The 21437-nt window shown below is 39.7% G+C and overlaps 1 protein-coding gene across 7 annotated transcripts in view; it reads left to right on the forward strand.

Moving 5' to 3' along the window:
• nrxn2a (neurexin 2a) overlaps positions 1 to 21437 on the forward strand; it is a 114014-nt gene that overhangs the window by 72562 nt on the left and 20015 nt on the right. For 2 of the 7 annotated variants that reach the window (XM_018692021.2, XM_018692022.2), the window contains exon 1: positions 13206 to 15006. The exons of the other annotated variants lie outside the window; for them this stretch is intronic. In XM_018692021.2, coding sequence (XP_018547537.1) covers positions 14664 to 15006 — 343 coding nt within the window. In that variant the 5' untranslated portion in view covers positions 13206 to 14663. Of the gene's footprint in view, positions 1 to 13205; positions 15007 to 21437 lie in introns of those variants that run through there. 7 annotated transcript variants of the gene reach the window in all.

The following is a 21437-nucleotide window of genomic DNA, read 5'->3' on the forward strand; positions in this document are numbered from 1 at the left end:
AAAATGAGTGGTTTGGTTATGGTAACAGCCAATCAAAGTTTTAACAGTTTGGGAATAAACAAAAAAATCATAAAGAGCAGTAAACAAGATATTAGTTTCTAATTATATCAGTACCACAGTATTCAGTAGATTACACCAGGGCTGACACAGTTGTGGTAACTGTGGTGAGATTCAAAACACTAACCACTAACAGGCTCAATAGGGTACCAAAGTCATCAAGTTTTAGTTTCTACATTTAGGTCCTTTTATGTAACACAGTGTTACAATAGAAAACCTGAGGGTAGAGGAAATACTTGATTTTCCTGTTGAAAACCTGCATGAGACTGCTACAAAGATGCAATTAGAGCCTCTCACACAATGTTTTACTAATAGAGCACTCACAAAGTTACTCACAGGGTGAACACAACTGCCTTGATTGCCAATTACTGTCTCCCCAGTGATGTGTGTTGTTTTGATGACAATGTTCCCAACTACTGCTATACTTAAGGTATTCTAAACAGAGGACTGTGACTGAATGGATTTCTATTCAGCTGGAAATAGTGCTCATTTTTGTACACCTTAATATATTAGTGTTTCTATCTATTGCACTATCCCCACTCACTAGAGTGCAATGTTATGTCACTTCTTGTAGTGTGCAGTAAGGCGAATGTTTCCAAGATAGCAGAAAGGGTAAGATTACCAGCCTCTATTGTCTTATTGTAACTGAATGTTTCGGTTGAAGCTGTGTTTAGCATTTTTTAACACTGCTAATCTGCTAAAAGCAGGTGATTGCTGCAAACAGGGGTGATGATTCACAGTGGCATCAACAGTGCTAGCAACCCTTTCACATAACAGTGAGTGATTGATTCAGTTGTTTGTACAAAAATATTTCATAATGGATGCATGGATGGATTTGTATGACAGTGTCATGACAGAAGCATTATTCCTCTATACTATATTTGTTATCACTGGCCTGCCTATTCAGCTGTAGTATTTTTGGCTTGCTTAGTTGTTGCCACTTAACCAGCTGAAAAGATCCACTAATATTGCACTTTTACAAGATAATAATACTGTCATCAGACATTTATGTCTTTGCACATAATAGTGATGCATGAGAAAGACCATAATTTATGTCACAGTTACTATATTATTATTATCAACTTTTTTTTCTTTTAAACAGAAATTACACTACGAGTAATATCTATTTCTCTCTCCACTGCTAGCCTTTAGATGAGATCATGTACCAATGTTAGTGAAATGGTTCTATGACAATGTCTGTCCACCACTTGGGTCTGGATAGAAATATCTGGACAACTATTAGATGGATTCCTATGTAATTTGGTGCAGACATTCATGTGTATTTTCCCAATACTTGGGCTAATCTATATTATAATTTGTTTTTCATTCCAATGAGCATTACAGCCTCACAGAGCTGCTAGCATGGTTGTACATTTAAATTGTAGTTATTTTCAGGATTAAGATTAAAGCAGTATTTTCCCCTGCAAGCAGTGCAAGTACCCAGTGTCTTGATGCTCTCATTAGCCTCAGGAATTTACATCATCAGCAATCAGTAATTCATTCTTCACAAATAAACCTGCTCATTATTTAAAGCCACTAGACATTGCTTCCCTGACCTCTTGCAACCTTTGGGTAAAGTGTCACGTATCAGGATAATTTAATGCAAACTGATAGTTCATTAGAATGCAAACAGACACGGGTTGTGCTAAGCTATGTTTAACAGATTGGAAAATACAAGCCACACTGCCAGTTTCACTCAGATATGCGACAGGTTATTTCATGATTAGTCATGGTCTCTTATGACTCACCCTGCAAACACTGACTGCTGGAGAGACTGCTGGAGTTCAATCTTCTGCCAATGTCACACTGACTAACAGAGTTAGGAGAAATATCCAAACCTCTATAATACACACTTCACTCACTCTGTCCACCAAGGAGTTCAAACCACAGTTACATTGTCTGAGACTGGAAGCTACAGGATGCAATTTAACATCACTCTGAAGCCATTTTTTGAGTTCCACAACATCATGCTGACCATTCTTGTGAGTTGTGCTTTCATACCTTTTATGAGTTATAATAGCTCTTTTAAGTATCCTTTTTGTGTGGTATGTGTGTGATAATAACTCTTCAGCAAGGAATTTATACCATATACTGTATAGATGACTGTGTAAGATAGCCGTATATGCCAGATACACTATGTTTTGGGCATTTATTGTGCGTTTTGCTGAGCTTACAGTGAATAGTAATTACATTGACCTCAAAGTCATTCCATTACATACCATTTTAGAGTTTCAAACTGTCAGCAGGCCTAATACCTTTCATGAATTTACCCTGACCTGATTTGGTCTAAGGTCTTTCTACAGATAGAGTTTGCAGTTTATCAACAGTGGTTGCATATTTATCCTGCCACCATTAGCAATAATCATTATTCTTATCATTATTATTATTATTATTATAGTTATCCAGATCCTTATAATCTGGTAAATACAGAAGGATTTAACTGCATCACTGTCCATGCACAGCTAAATCAAATACACTTGATTGTTCAGGTAAATCAGTCCTCTCCTCAGTCTAATTTTACCTCACATGAAGTCTATTCAATAGTACTAAAATACTTCACCAAGGAGAAGCCATCCCTGCCAAGCAGATGTTTTATTGCCATGAAATGGACACATACTGAATGAGAGCACTCATTAAAGACCTGTGATTTCAGTGTCATCTTCACACATCATATTTGAATGCCTGCAATCTTAAAACTCACTCTATTCTCTTGTGGAACTCGTCTTATTGTCAACAGCCTAGTAGAGCTCTGCCAGTTACCTGGTAGCGCTTGAGCATTTAAATACAGGATGCTGCCTCCTCCCTCCTTAGAACATGTAAGACCATCAGTATTGTGCTTTACATCTGGACAACAATCACATATTATTATATAACACTGAATTTAATGCAGGCTTTAGGTATATTTATGAAATTTCTAAGTAATTGTCACTATGTGTTAAATAAGAAGAAACAATTTTAGGTTTGCAGAGGCACATCACATGCAACAACAGGAGAGCAACTTAGATAGAAAATGAAGCTCTCCGTTTTTCAAATTAATTTTGTAATTTATGAAAAAAAAAAATTGCAAGCAACAGCAAGTTTATAACAAGGCTTGGCAATTTAGGCTACCGGCTTAGAGATGCCCCAGAAAAGATGTGCTTCTGGTTGGAAAGGAATTTCCACTATTTCCTAGCAGAGGTTATGTGAATTAATAATGTAGAACTTGATTACTGGTTTATGACACAGTTACAGCAAGTCTTGGTTAGCCTATATAATTTGCTATACCATTTTCATCATTGTTCGTCTGTGCTTGTTATTCTATTCATCCAATAATGTATCCATACATGCATGCATAAGCCCATGGCTGAGTAAAAATTTCAAATAATACGTTAAGTACTCTATACGAAGAAAAAAACAGACAGAAATAGCTTGACAAAAGCATATGGGCATAAATATATTGTGCCATTGTCATCTCACTTTGTGTGTCAGAGTTAGACTGAGGGGAAAGCTTCAAGTGAAGCATCATAAGCAAACAATAAAACTGAAAGATTCCCCTAAAAGACCTACCAGAAAGGCTGTATATCAGCCTGAAATAGCCTTGGTGTGATGACCGATTTAAACAGCCATAGGCAGTTTCAGACTCCATAATAACAAGGATAAGAGCTGGTCAGAAGGCTGCATCTGCAGCTTGAACAGAGTGTTGAATCCATAGAGGATCCATTTGCATCAGAGAGGAGAGTTTCTTTTTATAATAACAGGTAATTTGTTAAAGAGTATATTTTGAAATGATATTCATATAAAGGCTATTTATTGAAGTAATGCTTTTGCAAAATTGCTTTGTCACTAACCAAAGAAGTTACAGCAATCATAATATGCCTACAGGTGAAGTAACCAAGAGCACATGTAATTACGACAATAAATGGTGTAAAAGTGGGGTCAGAGGCTTGCCAAGAGGCTTGGTGCTTCTGCACACAATGAGTGCTGTGGGTGTGCAGAGATACGAGATGAAGTATAAATTGTCTCACATTGGCAGTTAGTGCCTCTGTTCATTCTCCCATTTCCAGGATGATATTTTCCAAAGTCTCTCTCGGCCACTGTCCAGTTTTGGGACTAACATTATGCAAGGTTTGATTACCAAGTGGTCAGTCCCCACCCTGTTGTGACTGTCCCTGTGTGTCCCACTCTGCATGGGAACATGCTGGGTTTCACTTGACACCCAGACCACGCAGCAGCTGAGCCTCAGATAAACGCTAGTCTATGCTGGCTCCTGGGTGGGGGGTGGAGGAGGAGGTGTGGAGAGAGGCTGGGGAGAGGGCCTCCTAGTCCTCACTGCAGGGGCGGTGTGAGAGGAGAAAGGTTACATTCAGTTTACATCATAAAAGCTAGACGCGCACACAGAGGCCTTCAGATTCTGAGTCTGCCTCTCTCTGGCTTCGCCTCTGTCTCTCTGTCACTCTCTCTAACGTTCACCAACACAGTGACACACTCACTTATACATCATTCACTTGGTGTTCCTCTCGCAAAGTCAGAGCTCTCACTGTGTTTGGTGAGCAATGAAATTATAACGCGCTGTAATGAAGAATTTAGGGAGAGAGAGTGCATGCAATGTGGTTATGTCATTGTGGGTGTCTACACTACACTTTGGCAAGCCTCTCTCGTCTATACTCTGGGTCAAGTTTCCACAACATCACAGCATTTTGAAATTACACAACATCAGCAACAACTAAATATATAATCTATAAAGTAATTTAACAAGCACTGCTCTGGTGTTTATAATTACACACTATAATTACACACATTATACGTGGTACATTTACTGCCGTAAAGTTTTGTTTTTCCTGGTGTGCCTATTCCAAAGAGGTGTCACTTTGGATTATCACTGTACAAACTGACTCAAATGGTGCAAGAAAAAAACAGCCTAACATGCGGTCGATAAAGGGACTGTGCTTGGAGTACCACAAACTGCAGACTATACATCATTTTTGATATACAGTTCTTCAACATAAGATGGATTTCTATACTCGCGGTCACAACTGTCGTCGCTACCCTTCAGCCAAGGCAACTGGCTGCTGTTTTCAGCTGCTGGAGCTGCCTCTGTGGCCTGATAAAAGCACATGTATTAATCCTTCTCTTTCCCCAGCCCACTTCTGTAACCTATTAAAACTCACAATCCATATAAAATTGGCATTCAGCAGATTAGTTTATGGAAACAGGGCATAACAAGGCAGTCATACAGCTGCAATGTTCTGCGTAGTCAAAGCCATTGTAACTAACCATTGTAATTAGAAGGCCTGTAGATAAATAGAGGGTTTGATATGCATGTCATGTTTTGTGGTGACACTAAAAGCCTACCTTGACTAACTATGTCACTATGTGGACCTCGTCACAGCTACCTACCAATCTTCTTCCTTTATGTTGCAGGCTTTGCAAATGTGATGCTGTTTGTTAATCAAAAAATGTTTTAACACTATTAACACTATTTATACTATAAAGATTTTGTTCTAAGTCTTAAAAATAACTAAATTCAGAAAATCCAAGGCACATTTATTGACATTATATAGCACATTTTATGATGGCTTCGCATTACTGTGCTGGTGCAAACACCCACCTACCCAAATGGCCTAATATTAGCACTTACTTGTTATGATTTCTTGTCATTATTGCAACACTAGACAAGACTAAAAAAACAAAATCACACAATTCCTCATGGTTCAGTAGAGAGCTATTATGGTGGCCTTGTCAGTTTGTTCATTATTCTGCAGTTTGTATGTACTGTAGCATGCAGTGTCCAGCAGTGGTCCGTCAACTAGGACTTGCAGCCCTACTAACTGTATCTGCACGTACATGAGCTAGACTTAATTTACAACAGAGTAATGCTGAGCAGAATCATATTTTGTGGCAGGTCACAGAAACCAGGCTTTGCATTCAATATATGTCTTGCAAATGTACTGGTGATCCTTCCATTCCTACACCACAGTATATATATCTCTCTCTCTCACACACACACACACACACACACACACACACACACACACACACAAACAAACTCTCCATTCCCTGCCTTTTTATTTCTCTCTATCTACCCCTTCTCTTTGTCACCTCCTCTCTCTTCCTGGCTCTTTCTCCGGTCATTGTACAACAAAGCACCGGCCTCTGCATGCTCAGCAAAAGAAAACCTCTACATTTTCTTCTTTGCTCCCAATTCATTTTGATAGATTGTTCACTCACTTTCTACTATGTTCAATGAATAATAAACAGATCTGGTAAGCTTCCTTCCTATAGCGAAACAAGAAATTGTCCCTTATACATTTTTCTAAGATTCAACTGTAATGCAGATACTGACATACGCATGACACATATGTATTCATTTCTCATTTAATTCGGTTCTATACACAGTCTGTCTTCAGTGCACAGTGGGGACTATTGTTTGGGCAGTGATGCAATACTTGACAATTTGACTTAGCAGTTTACATAACCTCTCCCAGGGCCAATTAGGTGAATAAAAAGTATAGATAGCAGCTGTTATTTGGTACTATCTTCAGCCACATCCAATAATATACTTTACAGTAGATGTTGAATTATTTTGCTTCTTCACTCATTGTGTGAGTGGGGGATCTATTCAATAATCAATGCCTACATGACAAGCTTATACAGGCTGGAGGATGGGGCTGCTTGCAATGTCATTATAAGTTTGGACATCTTGTTCTAAGAATCATCGAGAAACATTGAGAATGGTGGTGCTGATGCCTGAAGGCGTGTTCATGCATCTTTCACATACCTAACATAGCAGTAGAACAGTGTGCTGCTCTGCGCCCGTTGCAATGAGAGTGGTTTCACACCAGCATGTCTTGCACTGGTACAACTGTCAAGGGACACACGTGTTTGTAACTTTACTTTGCTGTAGGCTATCAGGTTATGAATTCAATATACAACCATTCTTGAGTCACTGACACTCCAGAAAGTATGTTATGTTACCTTGACAAATGATTTTTAGACTGCTGATACACACGTCAGGCCTGTCTATTGTGCACCAGGAAACAAACAAAAGTGTGACTATGTCATATGTCATAATATGTCGTACATCTGGATCCAGATCTGCATTAAAAGTTTTACCGAGGTGATTGCTGTGGTACAATGGTTGTCTGGCAAGGTGTGGCTAGATGGTTGTTCTGGTGTTAATGTGTGGTTGCTAGTATGTTGTTAGAGACTGCTGTTGGAGAGATTTGTAGTTCACTTTCAATCTCAACCATCAGGTTTAGTAGAGCCCTTAATTTTGGTGGCCAGAATGAGACTAGGGCAAAGGTTAGCTCTGAAAGTTTCAGCTCCACTGTGGAGAGAGACTCACAGAGAGAACTAAAAGTGCGTTTTACTGTAACAGTGGTTTCACAGGCCGTCATTTACTACCCATGAGTCACCACTGAGAGCATTTGTGCAGTCTGCAGATAATGCTGTGTTCACGTCATAGCCTAGTTTTTAAACTGTAACTACGAGCAGTCGAGTGGCGAAAACGGTTCACATCATGGGAATTTCTGACACCAGTGATAGCTCCCATTTGATGGAAAGAACTGTTGGCTGTAAATGGCGGTTGCTGCTGGCAGTTTAATCTAAATAAAATTCAATATTAACACTAATACAATCGATTCAACTCAATTCAGCATTTTATAGGAGCTATACACTGTTTGTATCTGGTTTCCCTTGATAACAAACTGCTTAACAGAAGTAACTCGTTTAGGTTGTTTATCTAATGTGGCTGCAGTAAGTGAATGGATTGAATGCACTGTCATTTCATTTCATGGCTGATCCCTCATGGAATTATAAGACACTGTTACATCAAGCATTAACACCAAGAATATTATTGGTCAAACAAATTTCAATAATCTTTTTTTCAAAGAGAGAGAAAGAAATACATGGGAAATAGATACATGAGTAAGTCATCATAATCATCATCACCCATTCAAATTTAGCATGAATGCTCTTAAGTCAGAATAAAGGGTGTGTTCTTTGATCTTTCCTTGATTGTGTTCCTTGATCTGCTGTAAATCTTCCATTCCTCTTGCACTCTGCCCCTCGCTCATCAAGTGGACATTCACATAACGGATAGTGCTATGGAGGGGAAGTGAAGGAGAGCGTGGCAGGTGAATGGCTGTGTCCAAAATCTCTCCATATTTACTACTTATTACACAACATTTTTACCCTCTGTAAAAATTTAATTTGAAATTGTTGTTCAATGCAGCACCTTTGATGGATGATTGTACAACACTGCATCCGTCAGCAATGATGCAAAATGATATGAATGAAGTGTCTGTGTCAAGTCTTTATTGCTCATTGTATACTACCACAAGTTAGTTATACTAAATGAGTGAACAGATAAGTGATTGCAGACACAGCCTAATGTTAAAGCACCAAAGTGTGAGACAAAGACAAAGACAGAGTATGAATGTCTCTCCCTGTGCTCCTCCAATTGCTGAATGCAATAATGACTCAAGGCATCTGTATTCAAATACTGTATATTCTGATCTGTACATTGACTTTTGAGATATTGAATTTAATTGGCCCAGTAAAATACAAGAAAGGCCATGTACAGAACTACAAAACTGAATCACTTGTTCTGTCGTTTTTTGCCTTTCTACCAAATTTCAGTGAAATCCCTTCAATAGTTTTTCAGATATTCTGCTGACAAAAAAGTAGACTAACATAACCTCAACAGAGGTAATGATAAAAAGATAACTTATAACAGAGGATTTTTAGATAGTAATACAGAATATTGATTCAGACAGTCATTATAAGGTCATTTATCACAAAGCCTTTAGCTGCAGAGGCCTTTTTTGGTTTACTTGGGAGGTACAGCTAAAAGGCCTTGTAACAGACACCTTGGAATATGGTAAAGCTTCAAGAAGTCTACAAAATACTGCATGCTGGGCCGCTGTGTCCCTGTTTAAGTAATTTAGAGACTTTACAAACAAGTAGAAGGAGGCTCAAACAGAAGTAATATAAGCAGGTAATATGGTCTGCTCTGGAAATTCTGTCTGCTGAGTTAAAGATTTTTTTATTTCTTTTTAATCATGACTAAGTCATACACACTCAAGGTTATGCAGGTATAAATTACTTGTTATTCCTGGAATAACAAGATGGTTTGCTATATTACAGAAAAGAAAGAGGAAGGAGAACATTTTTCAGTGACTGACATTAACCATTTCCTTTTTCTAAACTGCCAGTGGTTACTTAATTAAGATGTGACGACAACACAGCTTTTCACAATGATAGGTTATTTCTCTAGTCTTTAGTCACTGAATATCACACATTATAATTAATGGAGAGAATCATTGATGTATGAGGTATCCTTGTGCAGTAACTTGCTAGGGAACTAAATAGAGTGGATAGTTATAAAGACAAATGAAGGTTCCTATAGGAAATCCAAAGTAACTGGGACAACTCTCAATTACATGGTCTAAATTTACATTATAATGTATAAATGTATAATGTAATCATGAAAACTGAGAGGCTGGTCAAAACCTGATAATTGTAGCCCTCCCATTATTCTCGATGTTGTCTCCTAAAGTGGTTGAATTGTTGAACACTACACAAGTCTCCATCACAGTTTGCAGTCATGGCAACAATAAAATCCTTCATGCATTTCTGCTGGCACTTTTCTTTAATGTTAATATAATGAGCAAGACAAGTAAATCAACGCAAGCCAATAACAGGCAGGACAGCCTCTACGGCCAGCCATCCTGCTGATGCTTTTTCAGGCTCATCATCAAAATTAGGCTCTAGAGTGAAGAGGAAAAACACCTCAGCCAAGCAAAAATTGTATCTTCCTCCGTGGCGACAGCCGGCTGCCTTTTTTTTTTTTTTTTTTACTTCTGAAGGCCAAAGCTAAACTGTGGATGGGGGAGGGAGGTATGGTTCAAAGAGCTACTCTCGCACTCCAAAGCACAACATTTAGGAATTGTGGTTGTTCAAATTCAAGAGACTTTTGCTCTTTTCCCCCTCATTGGTGGGGAGGAGGAGCGGGGTTTTTCTGCATTGCAATTGCTGCTGCTCTTCCTCTCCAGGAGGCATGCTGAGACTAGTAAGCTCAGCTAAACAGGCAAATAGAATCTATTTTTGCCAGTGCCATGTGCAGCCAACAATGTGCAACCCTACTGTCACATGCATAGTGTCTTTTCAGAGAAGGGTGCACACAGTCTGCCAGGACACCAAAGTTGGTTTAAAAATAAAATTAAAAAAAAGTGGAAAATCATGTTTAATCAAGGTGTGAATGTAGAGGATAGAATGCTGTGTGAGTAAAGCTGTGCCTCCAGAGGCCCCCCTTAAACCACTGAACTCTGAATCTGTGTAGCCAGATGTACCTGATCTCATTTAGCATTTGTGATCCTTGAAATCTCTATGAGTTTAATAGTTGTCAGCTAATAATTTAAAAAGCGAGTGGTTCTAGCTCTGCTTTGTTCCGCATGGTGCTGCTAGTGACTTATCTGATTATTTATTTTTTTAAAGAATTTGCCCGACAACCTCTTCTGCCAGCCATACAGTTCATACATGTACTTGAACATTTCAGTGCCTTCCGTATTTTTCACTCTCTCCCCTTTCCTTGCACCATCTAAGCTGAGCTTATTTTAGGTGTTGTCGCTTTGAGCTTAATGAAATCAACCAAACATCACAACTGCAGGCCATGCCTTTCAGAGGATGCTCGCATTATGAGTAATTAATCTGAAAGTGCTATGATTAATCCTGCTACTTTACCCCCTGGGGCGAGACTGGATGTCTGTGAAAAATCTTCTCTCACAAATCCTCCTGAGAATAAACAGCGCACATTTAGGTTTTTTTTAGGTCTTTAAAACGCTGTACACGTCTTCTCACATCATGTCATTTGCAAGTTTGCAAAAATCTTCTCATGACTTGTGATTTTCCTGCAAAGAAATTGAAACATTGTCTGTTCATCTTTTATATACTATACTGTGTATTATTCCATATATGCAACAATAATGTGATTATGTAAATGCATAGAGATCTGCCAAACTGCTCCATAAGTGGAAAAAAGGTTTAAAATAGCCTGTAGGAAAATATAAAAATGCAAATCAAAGGTTTATTGGAGTTGGAATTACAGAAAGAGCAGATATAGGACAGTCGTTCCATTTTCAAAAGCCAAGAGAAGTCTGTTGGAATTCATTTAAGTCAAATGCATATGTGATGTATATCCAGTGAGGTGTGTCTAGGTGGCTGTTAATAATAGAAAGAACTGCGTGGGATGCCCAACTTATTAAATAACCAAGGACAACACAAGGTTAAAATCAACACAAGCCCCCCACCCCCCCACCCACACACCCCAGCCCCCCCTTGTTGTCCAGATAGCATGGCTTTCATCATGTTGAGCATCCCTCAAGCACGTTAACTGATTAATTTAAGTCTTTAAATCGAGACAGCCCTCACCTAGATATCGAGATATCTGCTGCCTAGAAAGATGTTCGTACGCTGGAGAGCCTGACAGACCAAGTCACCAGCTATAAATCATCCCACTCCAACTTCTTGTACCCAGTCCTCATTTATTGGAAATGAAACAGCCAGCTGGTTGTATTTGGACATGATTGTGTGTAAAAAAAAAAAATAAAATGAAATAAATAATCTAATTAAAATTAGTTATCATGATTGCCTTTATTTTTAGCTGTGTAAAACTGAGAATGACTGAAGCCATGACAGTAGAAATAAAACAGACTTTTCAGTTGACGTCAGCGGGTATTATTCTCCACGCTCATCTTTGTGTTTCCACAGCAAATAGTCATTACTCTAAATGTGTCTACATAGTAGAGCCAGGCGGTGCTCTGCATCTTCCCTATTGTCTGCTTGATTATGCTGGTGTTTTCTACATAAAGAGGAGGATCCGCATAAAGGTTTTAAACATCCCGTTGACCAAATTGAACAGATGTAGGAAGAAAAAAAAAAAGAACAGCTGGGTTCAATTTATTTATGTTTATAGTGCCAGCAGATGAATGTCTACGTGTTGGTTCGGGCACTTGCCATTCCAGAGTGTTATGCGCTCAACCCCTCCTCTGTTCTTTTTGTTCAATCAGCCTCGCTCCCAACCACCACCACCACCACCCCCACACACGCCCCACCTTCGCCACCCCCACCCTCCTCCCCTGCTTGAGTAATGGCCTGCGTCGACTTCTTGTCACTATGAGAGGTGGTGCGGCATGGCTTGCCTCTGTCCTCCTGTTTCCATGCGTGTCCTTTCAACCGACTAGGCAATCCCAGCTGATATCTCTATCGACCGTGATTTAGCTGATATAGCTGCAGTCTCTCTTCCTCTCCCTTTTACACCCCCCACCCCACCCCACAACCCCCCGGAATCTCTCTCTCTCTTTCTCTGTTTCCCGGATTTGGCTCCATACCTCCCCCACCTCCAGTCCCTCCCCACTTTGTCTCTCTGTTTCTGATAACGTGTTCATCTTCTCCAGTGTCAATATATTCCAATTCATCTTTACCATCACCCCTCAGAAACTGTCAGAATACCTCTAAACTCACATCAGTCATAGCTAGGAATAAGTTCTGCATGGTTAAGCAGCATGAGAGCAGAGTGTTACTGAGCTCTCTAACAGAGGGGTGAGTTGTATACAGATATAAGGTGAACACATGAGGCGGAGGGGATTAGAGCAAATTGGTTTGGAGTGTTGAAACAGCAAAGGTATGGCAATGGAAAGCTTGCAAGAGAGACTTGAGATTGAATTTTGAGGCAAGCGCTTGGTTTTCTTCAAACTGGATTGCATACTGTAGCCCTATAGCTTCCTCAGCCTAAGGTAGTGAGCTTATTTTGACAGGTATTTGTGTTGCTGTCATTCATGCCTATTGTAGCTCTTGAGTCTTTATGTTAGGAGCACGTCCATACCAATACCCTTGTGTTCACTCTGTAACAGCTCTGACAGCTCACCTAAATCAGGCTCCTCCTCTGCAGTATGATTCCTACGTGTTACTGCCAGGAACCTGCAAGCCAGCGCGCTGTGAATCTGTAGCATGTATTTATTCACACAACCCATTTTCTTGCCTCACTATTTCCCTGCGTTTTTTTTTTTTTTTTTTCGTGGCTGCCTGTTTTCTCTTTCGCTGTCTCTTCCTGTCCCTCCCTCCCTCCTGCTATTGCTCACCCCCCCCCCCAATCCCTCCATCCACCCCTCCTCACTCCTTTCCTCCCTCCTCTTCCTCCTCACTCATTTGCTCACAGACTCTCTTTCTCAGACGCACATACACACACACACACTCAAACACACACACAGAGGCACATGCTGTGCCTCGCTGGATCAGAGCCTTTGACTACAGTATGCCTTTAGAGGAGCTCCTTTATCTGGCGTTCATTAGACCACAACTCAAAACCAAGGCTATTTTTGCCAGGGTTCAGACTTGTCCTGGAATTTCACCCATCCAGGATTCATTATGATACGACGGTGCTTTTTAATTAGCATAAATTTCGCTGCAGCAGTCCAAGGCAACATCTCACTCTCTGGCGTCCAACCCGTCTCATCTGAGGAGAATCACCTGCCCTCCTCCAGAGACAGACGCACGCAGCTGTCACGTTAACCGTCCTCAGTCTGAGGCTGATCTGGGCGAGAGGATACGGGGAGAGGATAAAGGAGGGAGAAAAAAAGGAGCAGCAGTGAGGGGGAATGCAGCAGTAGTCTTTACTGCATGAGACTGAGCAGGTGGAGCACAAGAGACGGATCATACGTTCATTTGAAACAGAAAGACTCATGCTGCGGCTGCATTCTGGCAGATCTCTGCCACACCAGAGGTTACTGTTCGCTGGATTTGCTGCGTCTGTGAGAGAGTGAATGAAGAGCTGCTGAGAAATTATTTATTTATTTTCTGGATTTTCTCCTTTACCGCGCTGCTGCAGATACTGCTCCCTCTCTCCCCCTCTTTCTCTCTCTCTCTCTCTCTCTCTCCTCTCCCCCTCCCTATCTCTGTTGTATTCCCTTTCCCTGGCTAAAGGGGAACAAAAACGCTGGTTCCTGCATCACCCTTCATCGCTGCATCTTCACTCGTGCGTATTTTTATCTCCTTGTCCTTTTTGCTTAATGAAATGATCCAGTTTCCCACAGAAGCGTGTTATGTCTTCTGCTGCGGTGGAGGGGCACTCTTCTTAGTGGGCAGGCTCAGCTGCCCTCAAGCTCTACCTGTGGGCGATGGAGACTCTTATCAGAATTCTTGTCACATGAAGCTCTGTCCTGCCACTTTCCATGCCTAAATATCATGGTCGAGCAACATGCCTGTTTGAAATTACGGGTGGATTCATCTCCATTCTTCATTTGGATGTGTATCTTTTCTGCATTTTGGATACACTCAGCTCACTTTCCGAAGAATGTGCTTTGGGATGGTTTTCAATGATGTTTTTACCACTGGCTGTTCTGTGCAGTAGACATTTTGTCATGGCAAAATGTTAACCAAAAATAGATAAGTTGGTTGCTCTTCAGCTCATCCACAGCAACGTTAGGAGCAAGTAGGATTTTGACTGCTTTCTTGAAATCCATTTTTGGTTATTTTTCCCACAAATTCAAAAGGATAATTCTGCAACATCTTCTAACTCCCTGACCAAACCAAAGGGATTACGAAAGAAATGGGCCCAGATTGTCACTGAGATGCTCTGTGGTCTTCAAGTTGAACTGTCAGAGGCCAAAGCTTGGCTAAGTTGTATGTCCTGGGCCCACGTGGATCTAATATACATGGGTAGACTCTTTGTAGCCAACCCTGTGCTCGGACAGCGGAGCAGCTGGTCGCACTTTAGCCTAGGCATGGGCCTAAATTATTGCTCAAGACTAGTCCTCTGGTTTGCCTTGCTTACTCTGCTCCCCATCCAGACTGGAACAGCACGTGTGTCTTCTAGTCTCAGTACCACGCACCATGTCCACCATTTCCACAATAAGCATGGCACTGTTCCTATTGCCATCAACAGGATGCCTTTTCTTACCAGAGGGGGCCATGGTAAGATGTTACCCTCCAGCATTCTCAGCTTGCTTTTTGCTGCCTAACTAATGCATTGTTTTTGCTCTGATTCCACCGAGTGTCATGGGTCAAGAATAATAAGAATTAGATGTTAGCATGCTTTCACTTTCTGACATATTTATATTGCTAGCCTTGCCATTTTAGACAGGATTTTGGTTTTCCTCCTATATATTGGTGGCTCCATTGGTAGCTCTCTTGTGACACAGAGTGGGATAATGGATCCTTCACCAGCTATGTATGTGCTGCAGCATCTGTGCATCATTAAGCTCCTTTATCTGCCCAACAGTATCAGTAGTGGTGCCTCTTTCCCACTGTTACTTCTCGAGATGCTACAGCATCACAAGAGCTGTCTTTGTTACATTACAAACAAACATCAAGGGCGTGATGAATCATCATTGCAAATCTCTTTATCGTTCTCTATGAAGGTCTTGTTTATTTAAGCGGCATAATGCACCCACTGTAAGGGAGCCTGATTTGTTTCAAAGGTGATTTCTACAGTATACTATAATTAGTGGCCCATAACAAGTGATTATATTTGAAGTGTAAGAGAGAACAGCTTCATGGGTGTTTAAAGATACAGAACAGTCATCCCAGGATGTAATGGCTTTATTTAAAATATGTCTTGATAAACTGCTTTAAGATAGAATACACCTTGTGTTCAGTGAAGAGATTTAAAATATTGACCTATCCTCAACAGATCTACATCAAATTTGCTACACTACTTAAATTGGCTCCTTCAAAGCACTAGAGTCATTGCTCCCTTTTATATCGCAATTTGAAATTTCTATCCTTAGACTCACTTTTATGTCCCATAAAAAAGAGACCCGATGGATTTGTAGTGTCTTTTTCACTGCAGCAGTTTTGTCAGTTGCAAAAGGGGCTAAAATGCGATGAATTACATCTGCGCTATTAAAGCCATATCATTCTGGACCAGGCTTTTACAGGCACAGCACAGTCTGTGATCAAACAAGCCTATAAAAAAAACACTTCAAAGAACTCACTGATAAATTTTCAATTACCTCTACTGTAGATTTTGTACTGTAGGTTGTTTTGAAGTATGCACTTCAGAACAAGAAATTCAATTTACTGCTACATAAATGATACAGACAGTACTTATGATTTACAAGTATGTCCACAATGCTCCAATGCACAGTGTGGCATACATATGCAGACACTGGTTAATACTGATTGGCATAATGTTCACTGTCGTGCTGGGTTATGTAACTGTTATCACAGAAGCATAAACCATTTCAAGAATAAAACTGTCACAAAAATTATGCAAAAATTATGTCAACTTAAACTACTATTTTTATTTATTTATTTATTTTTTGGACATTTGCTAACAGATATGCGTGTGTTTGTGTCAAGGCTAACCAAAGACTTCTGGAGGTCCCTGGGCTATGGCTATTTATAGGCCACCTACCCTGCTGCAATGCCTCACACTCCTCATCCTAAACACAGGTTATATTGCACGTATTGTCACAGTATGCTGGTTACAGTATATTACACACAGCCTCACCTTGTTTGACTAAAATAAAATGATCTGATTATGTCTATGAAGAGACATCGAGGTCGCAGAAAAGCATGAAGCACCAAGTGAAATAACAGGATTAGATTCCACTGAATTATTACTTAATCAGAGGCATTCAAGCTGCAGAAGAATGCAATTTTTACCTAAATGAGCAATTTTGATTACTGATTAATTGTTGAAGGGATTTTAAAGTAATTTTAAGCGAAAATGACAAATGTTTCCAGCTTCACCTTTTCCTGACATTTTACATGCTAAACAATGAAAGCAACAGCAATTTTAATAAATTACAATGCAAATCCATTTGTTCCATAATCAACGGTGCACTTTTAAAATGTCCACCTTTATCACCTCCACCAGAAAAGGTTGTACACACTTTTCCAAAGTACAAGGTGTGGCTCAGTGGCTGTAAGTTAATGGATAAGTCAGATAATTTTATGATTTTATTATTTAAAAATTCAACATAATGACATTTGACACCTTATGCAATAATCACTTAATAAGATTTCCGATTAAAAACTATTATAAACTCTATATTTGTGCCAAACCATCTAATTTCATTTAATCATTTTTAGACATTCATTGGTGCTCAAATTTTGTTTGACAGTTTGATGGAAAAACAGCTACACCAGCAACATACATTAAGATACCTTCTTCAAATTTCTACATTGATGTGTTGATGTCATTTCAAATTGGACATTTCATTTTTCACACTTCCTGTTCAGTCCTTTGTTAAACTGAATCTCAGAGGAAGCCACAAAAAGACGAGTATTGCCCACTTTAACTCACTAACTCAATAACACACCTCGTATTTCCATCAGCGGTGAGGTTACTCAGCTCACAAAAACCTGCTGCATGTTTTCAGTTCATGTTGGACTATGAAATTTAGGCGTTGTATCTGGGTTGTTATAAATAAGAAATTATGTCTCCATGTGCCAAACAAAGCACTCTGCATGAGTGCACCAGATATTAAAAGGACATAATCAAGATTGTTAACAAATTGACTGAAGGATTTCTCATATCAGGGGAAACCAAATCCCAACTTGAGACATTATGTAAGTCTCATGCTCACTGTCCTCCACAATTGTTATTTGATTTTGTGTAATTGTCCTGAACTAGTTGTGGTAGTGCTTCTTAAATACAGGGTTGTTAGAAAACAGTGTACACAGTAAGAGAGCTAGCTATTGCTATGACCATCAGTGCCAAAGACCTTGTATGCTCTCAGCTGGAATGCAAGAAAGATTGCACTGTAGCTGACCCCTCATCATGCTCCCAACACACCCGCATGTTCAACACACTCAGTAAAAATCTGCTGCACTTCATCCTCCAGGGCCCCCATGTTGGTGTAAGAACTGTCTGGCTGTAGCAAGGCAAAGAGCAACTAATGCTTCCAGAGAGATGTCTCAAGTGGAGAAAATGGCTTAGTGGACTCATTTCAACAATAGTATCTTTGAGCACAATTCAATATTCAAAGACTGAGTTTAACAGAAAGCATGTTATGATGTTAGATCAAATGCATTATCTGTAAAAACAAAAAAATGATTATCTAGTGTCTCACTGCAGTCAGACGTAACGCAGTGTTTATTTTTTGCTACCAGAGCAGCAGAAAGGGAAAGCAAAGGGACAGGGGTATCAGAGGGTCTATCAGAGAGAGCTCAATTTCCTCCAGGTCACATATTACATTACCCTCAAGGATAATAGTGAGGCATGCTGACATTCACAAACACTTATACACACACAAACAATAAAAACTAAGAGAAATTCTCTGCCTGTGCATGTATGGTTTGTCCAAATGCTGCTAGTGAATTTTATAAGTGATGTTACCCTCATCATCATCGTCATTGCTGTGCTGTGACTGAACACAAACGTGTTGATTGCACTTGTCGTTTTGAGTACTTTTTTTGTGTGGAGATATTGAGGGTGAAACAAGTGGACAAGGCAGAGGATGACATGTAAGAGCAGAAATCGGAGACCAATAGGTAACCGCTGCTCTGCTCCAGATCTGCAGCAAAGCAGAACAAACACGAGAATGAAAACGTGAACTGAAGAGAAGAAAGCATTTGCTTTAATGGATAAGCTGAGCCATATAAGAAATGCAGGGGCCACATTCTCTGTATATGTGAATTGCTATGTACTCTCAGTGTAACTGCAGAGCGGTGTAAAAGGCCCTTCTTTGAAAGGAAATGAATAATAATCAGACTGGCAGAGATGAGATGTTGGAATGTTACAATTAAGAAGATGCTGAGGAGACTGTGTCGGAAAATTGGTTTTAAAAAAACCAACAAGGTCATAGGAAACAAAAAGAAGCAATAGTAATCACGTACCAGTGGTCTGAAGGTTTCCTTTGTTTTTTTGTTTTTACTCATTCAATAAGCAGCATGGCCTTGAGTATGGTTACGGATGTACACGGGGAAGATTAGAGACTATAGTCTTGCAGATCTGCCCATATGCAATATTTTTGAACAGGCATGAATACTTGAAAGCTGTCCTCAAATACAGTAAAGGGCCGACTTGAGATTTGTTGCATAAAGAATACACACAATACCAGCACAGTGAGGGCATCCACAGTAGTCTATTTAAAGAAGTACAGGCATGTTACAAGAGTCATGTTTTTTTGATTCAGTCAGAGAGTACACTATAGGTTGCCCTGCTGTACCATTACATTGAAATGTAACCCTCTGCTGCCGTGTCAGGCATCTTGATGTTGACTTTATTATTGTGAAGGAGTAGTTATAAATTAAAAATAAATAAATAAATAAATACTGCACCATTTTAGCATTGCACTTGTGATGGGCAGTTTTTAAAAAGGATCAAAATAAAACCAGAGATGCTGTCTTTGTTATTCTATTATTCTATTATTATTATTACATTGTTAAAGAGTTCAGCTCAAGATTTGGGTGTGTTATGCTTCTAGTGGCTAACTAGTTGTGGCTAATCTCAAATCTCAAACAGAGGTGAGGAGCAGGCCACAGAGGTCTGGAAAACTCAATTCTTTCCCCAGATTTTTCTATTTCACGCCGCTCTGGAGCTGCAAAATACTTTTTTCACATTTGCAGTAATGCTCCCCAAGAGCTGTAAGCAGACTTAGGTCCCAGTTTCTTTTTAATACCGCTCTGATAAAGTGTTAAAACAGTGAGCAGGAGACAGTGAGTGAATCGATTAAATCTAATTATGCTGGATTCCATGTTGCAACATTTCCTGTGAATTGCTTGTGCAAGTGAAATCAATTTGAATCCAATGGGGGATTCCACTATCAATGGCTACACGAATACTGAGCTACTGATTGTAAATACATTCAAAGCCTGTTGTCAAAACAATGCTAACCATTAACAGTATCAGAAGAAGGGGTTTGATTTAATGAAAATCTTAAGGATTATAAACTTTGAATGCAATACATTTTCAGTGTACATCAAATTACACATCACAAAGTGGGAAAATGCCAGTTAAGTTTATCAAAAAGACCTCACACCATCGTACAAATATTCCACTGTTTTTTGTTTTGTTTTTTTTAACATGAAGCTGTAAAGCTGCAAAACTAAAGGTCATGAGAAAAAAGAGGGTTTTGTCCTAAAAGCTAGCATGTTGTGGTGCATTTTTGGGAGGTGGCTTTGTGCCCTTTGCAATAGCAGGAAACAAATGTGGTATTTCAGAATTGCACCATGAAAAACACCATGACCCAACTCAACTGGAAGTTGAATGGGTGAAAACTTTAACATTAGAAGAAAAATGTTGCTCTAGGCACTTTGAGCTGCAGACATTCAATTTAATAACCAACAGTCTAGATGCATGTTGTCAATAGGAGCAGAAATAGCAATTTAATCACAACATAGCAAGTCTACACGTGGCAGCTATATGTGCAGTATTTAAGATTCATAAGGCTTACAATTGATCAAGTTCAATTGATTTGATTGATTTGATTCCTTAAGTCTGTGTTCACTGTACTAAGTATATGATGCCACTTTCTAACTTGAACACCATATTTTAACTTGAAAACCATATGTCCTCTCTGTCAGGCTTTAGGCTGCACTATTCATTTTCATCATTTCACTGAGCAGAATTTAATAGACCGTGGAAGAAGTGTGCCTCAGACGCCATAAGTCAGATGGCAAATTCCAACTTAATATCACGCCATAACTCTCCATTTCTGCAAAACTGCTCAGAGTTTAAGAGATTTATGCAAGTTTATATTCTTAATCAATCAGCTTTGTTTTCCCAGTAAAGTCCCCCCCTGTTGTCCTACACAAACTGTCTTTGCCTAATACCTCCACAGCATATTGTATACCGTACTGCACTGGAACACTTTTGTCATTTTGCCCCACTCAAAGCTGGCAGGTTATTCAGAAATCTTTACTGACTGTGAAAATCCTAGCTCATATACAGCCATACTGTGGGTGCACATACTCGGACAGTGGGAATCCTAATCACCACAAATGGTTTAAATGGCTGTAAGAGTAATTCACTGTTCCACTGCTTTGTATTTGTAATATCACAGCCGATACGAGCTGCCATTTGTATGATTCATGATTATTTTTCAGCCCCTTAAAAGTCATGATTAGTAATATTATGAGAGGTAATACTCATTCACTCACCCAAGCTGCAGGAATTCTCAGATTCTCTTCAACAGAAAGCTCAGGGGATGTGTTTCAGCCTTTTTACATCTAAACTGTTACGTGTGATGCAAATTATCACCAGCGTCTCAGTGTATTTTGCAAGTCCTATGAGCTTGTTGCCTTGTCTCTTGCGTATTCAGCTTGCTGAGAGCTCAAATGAAAAGGACAGGATGTTTGAGTGGGTAGCATGCATCTTGGCACAAACAAACAATCCATACTGTTAGATTTGTTGTGCAGAGATCCATTAAGGCATAGCAACCAATCGACTAGTT

The sequence above is a fragment of the Lates calcarifer genome, linkage group LG20, assembly GCF_001640805.2.
Source record: "Lates calcarifer isolate ASB-BC8 linkage group LG20, TLL_Latcal_v3, whole genome shotgun sequence".
Lineage (NCBI taxonomy): Eukaryota > Metazoa > Chordata > Actinopteri > Centropomidae > Lates > Lates calcarifer.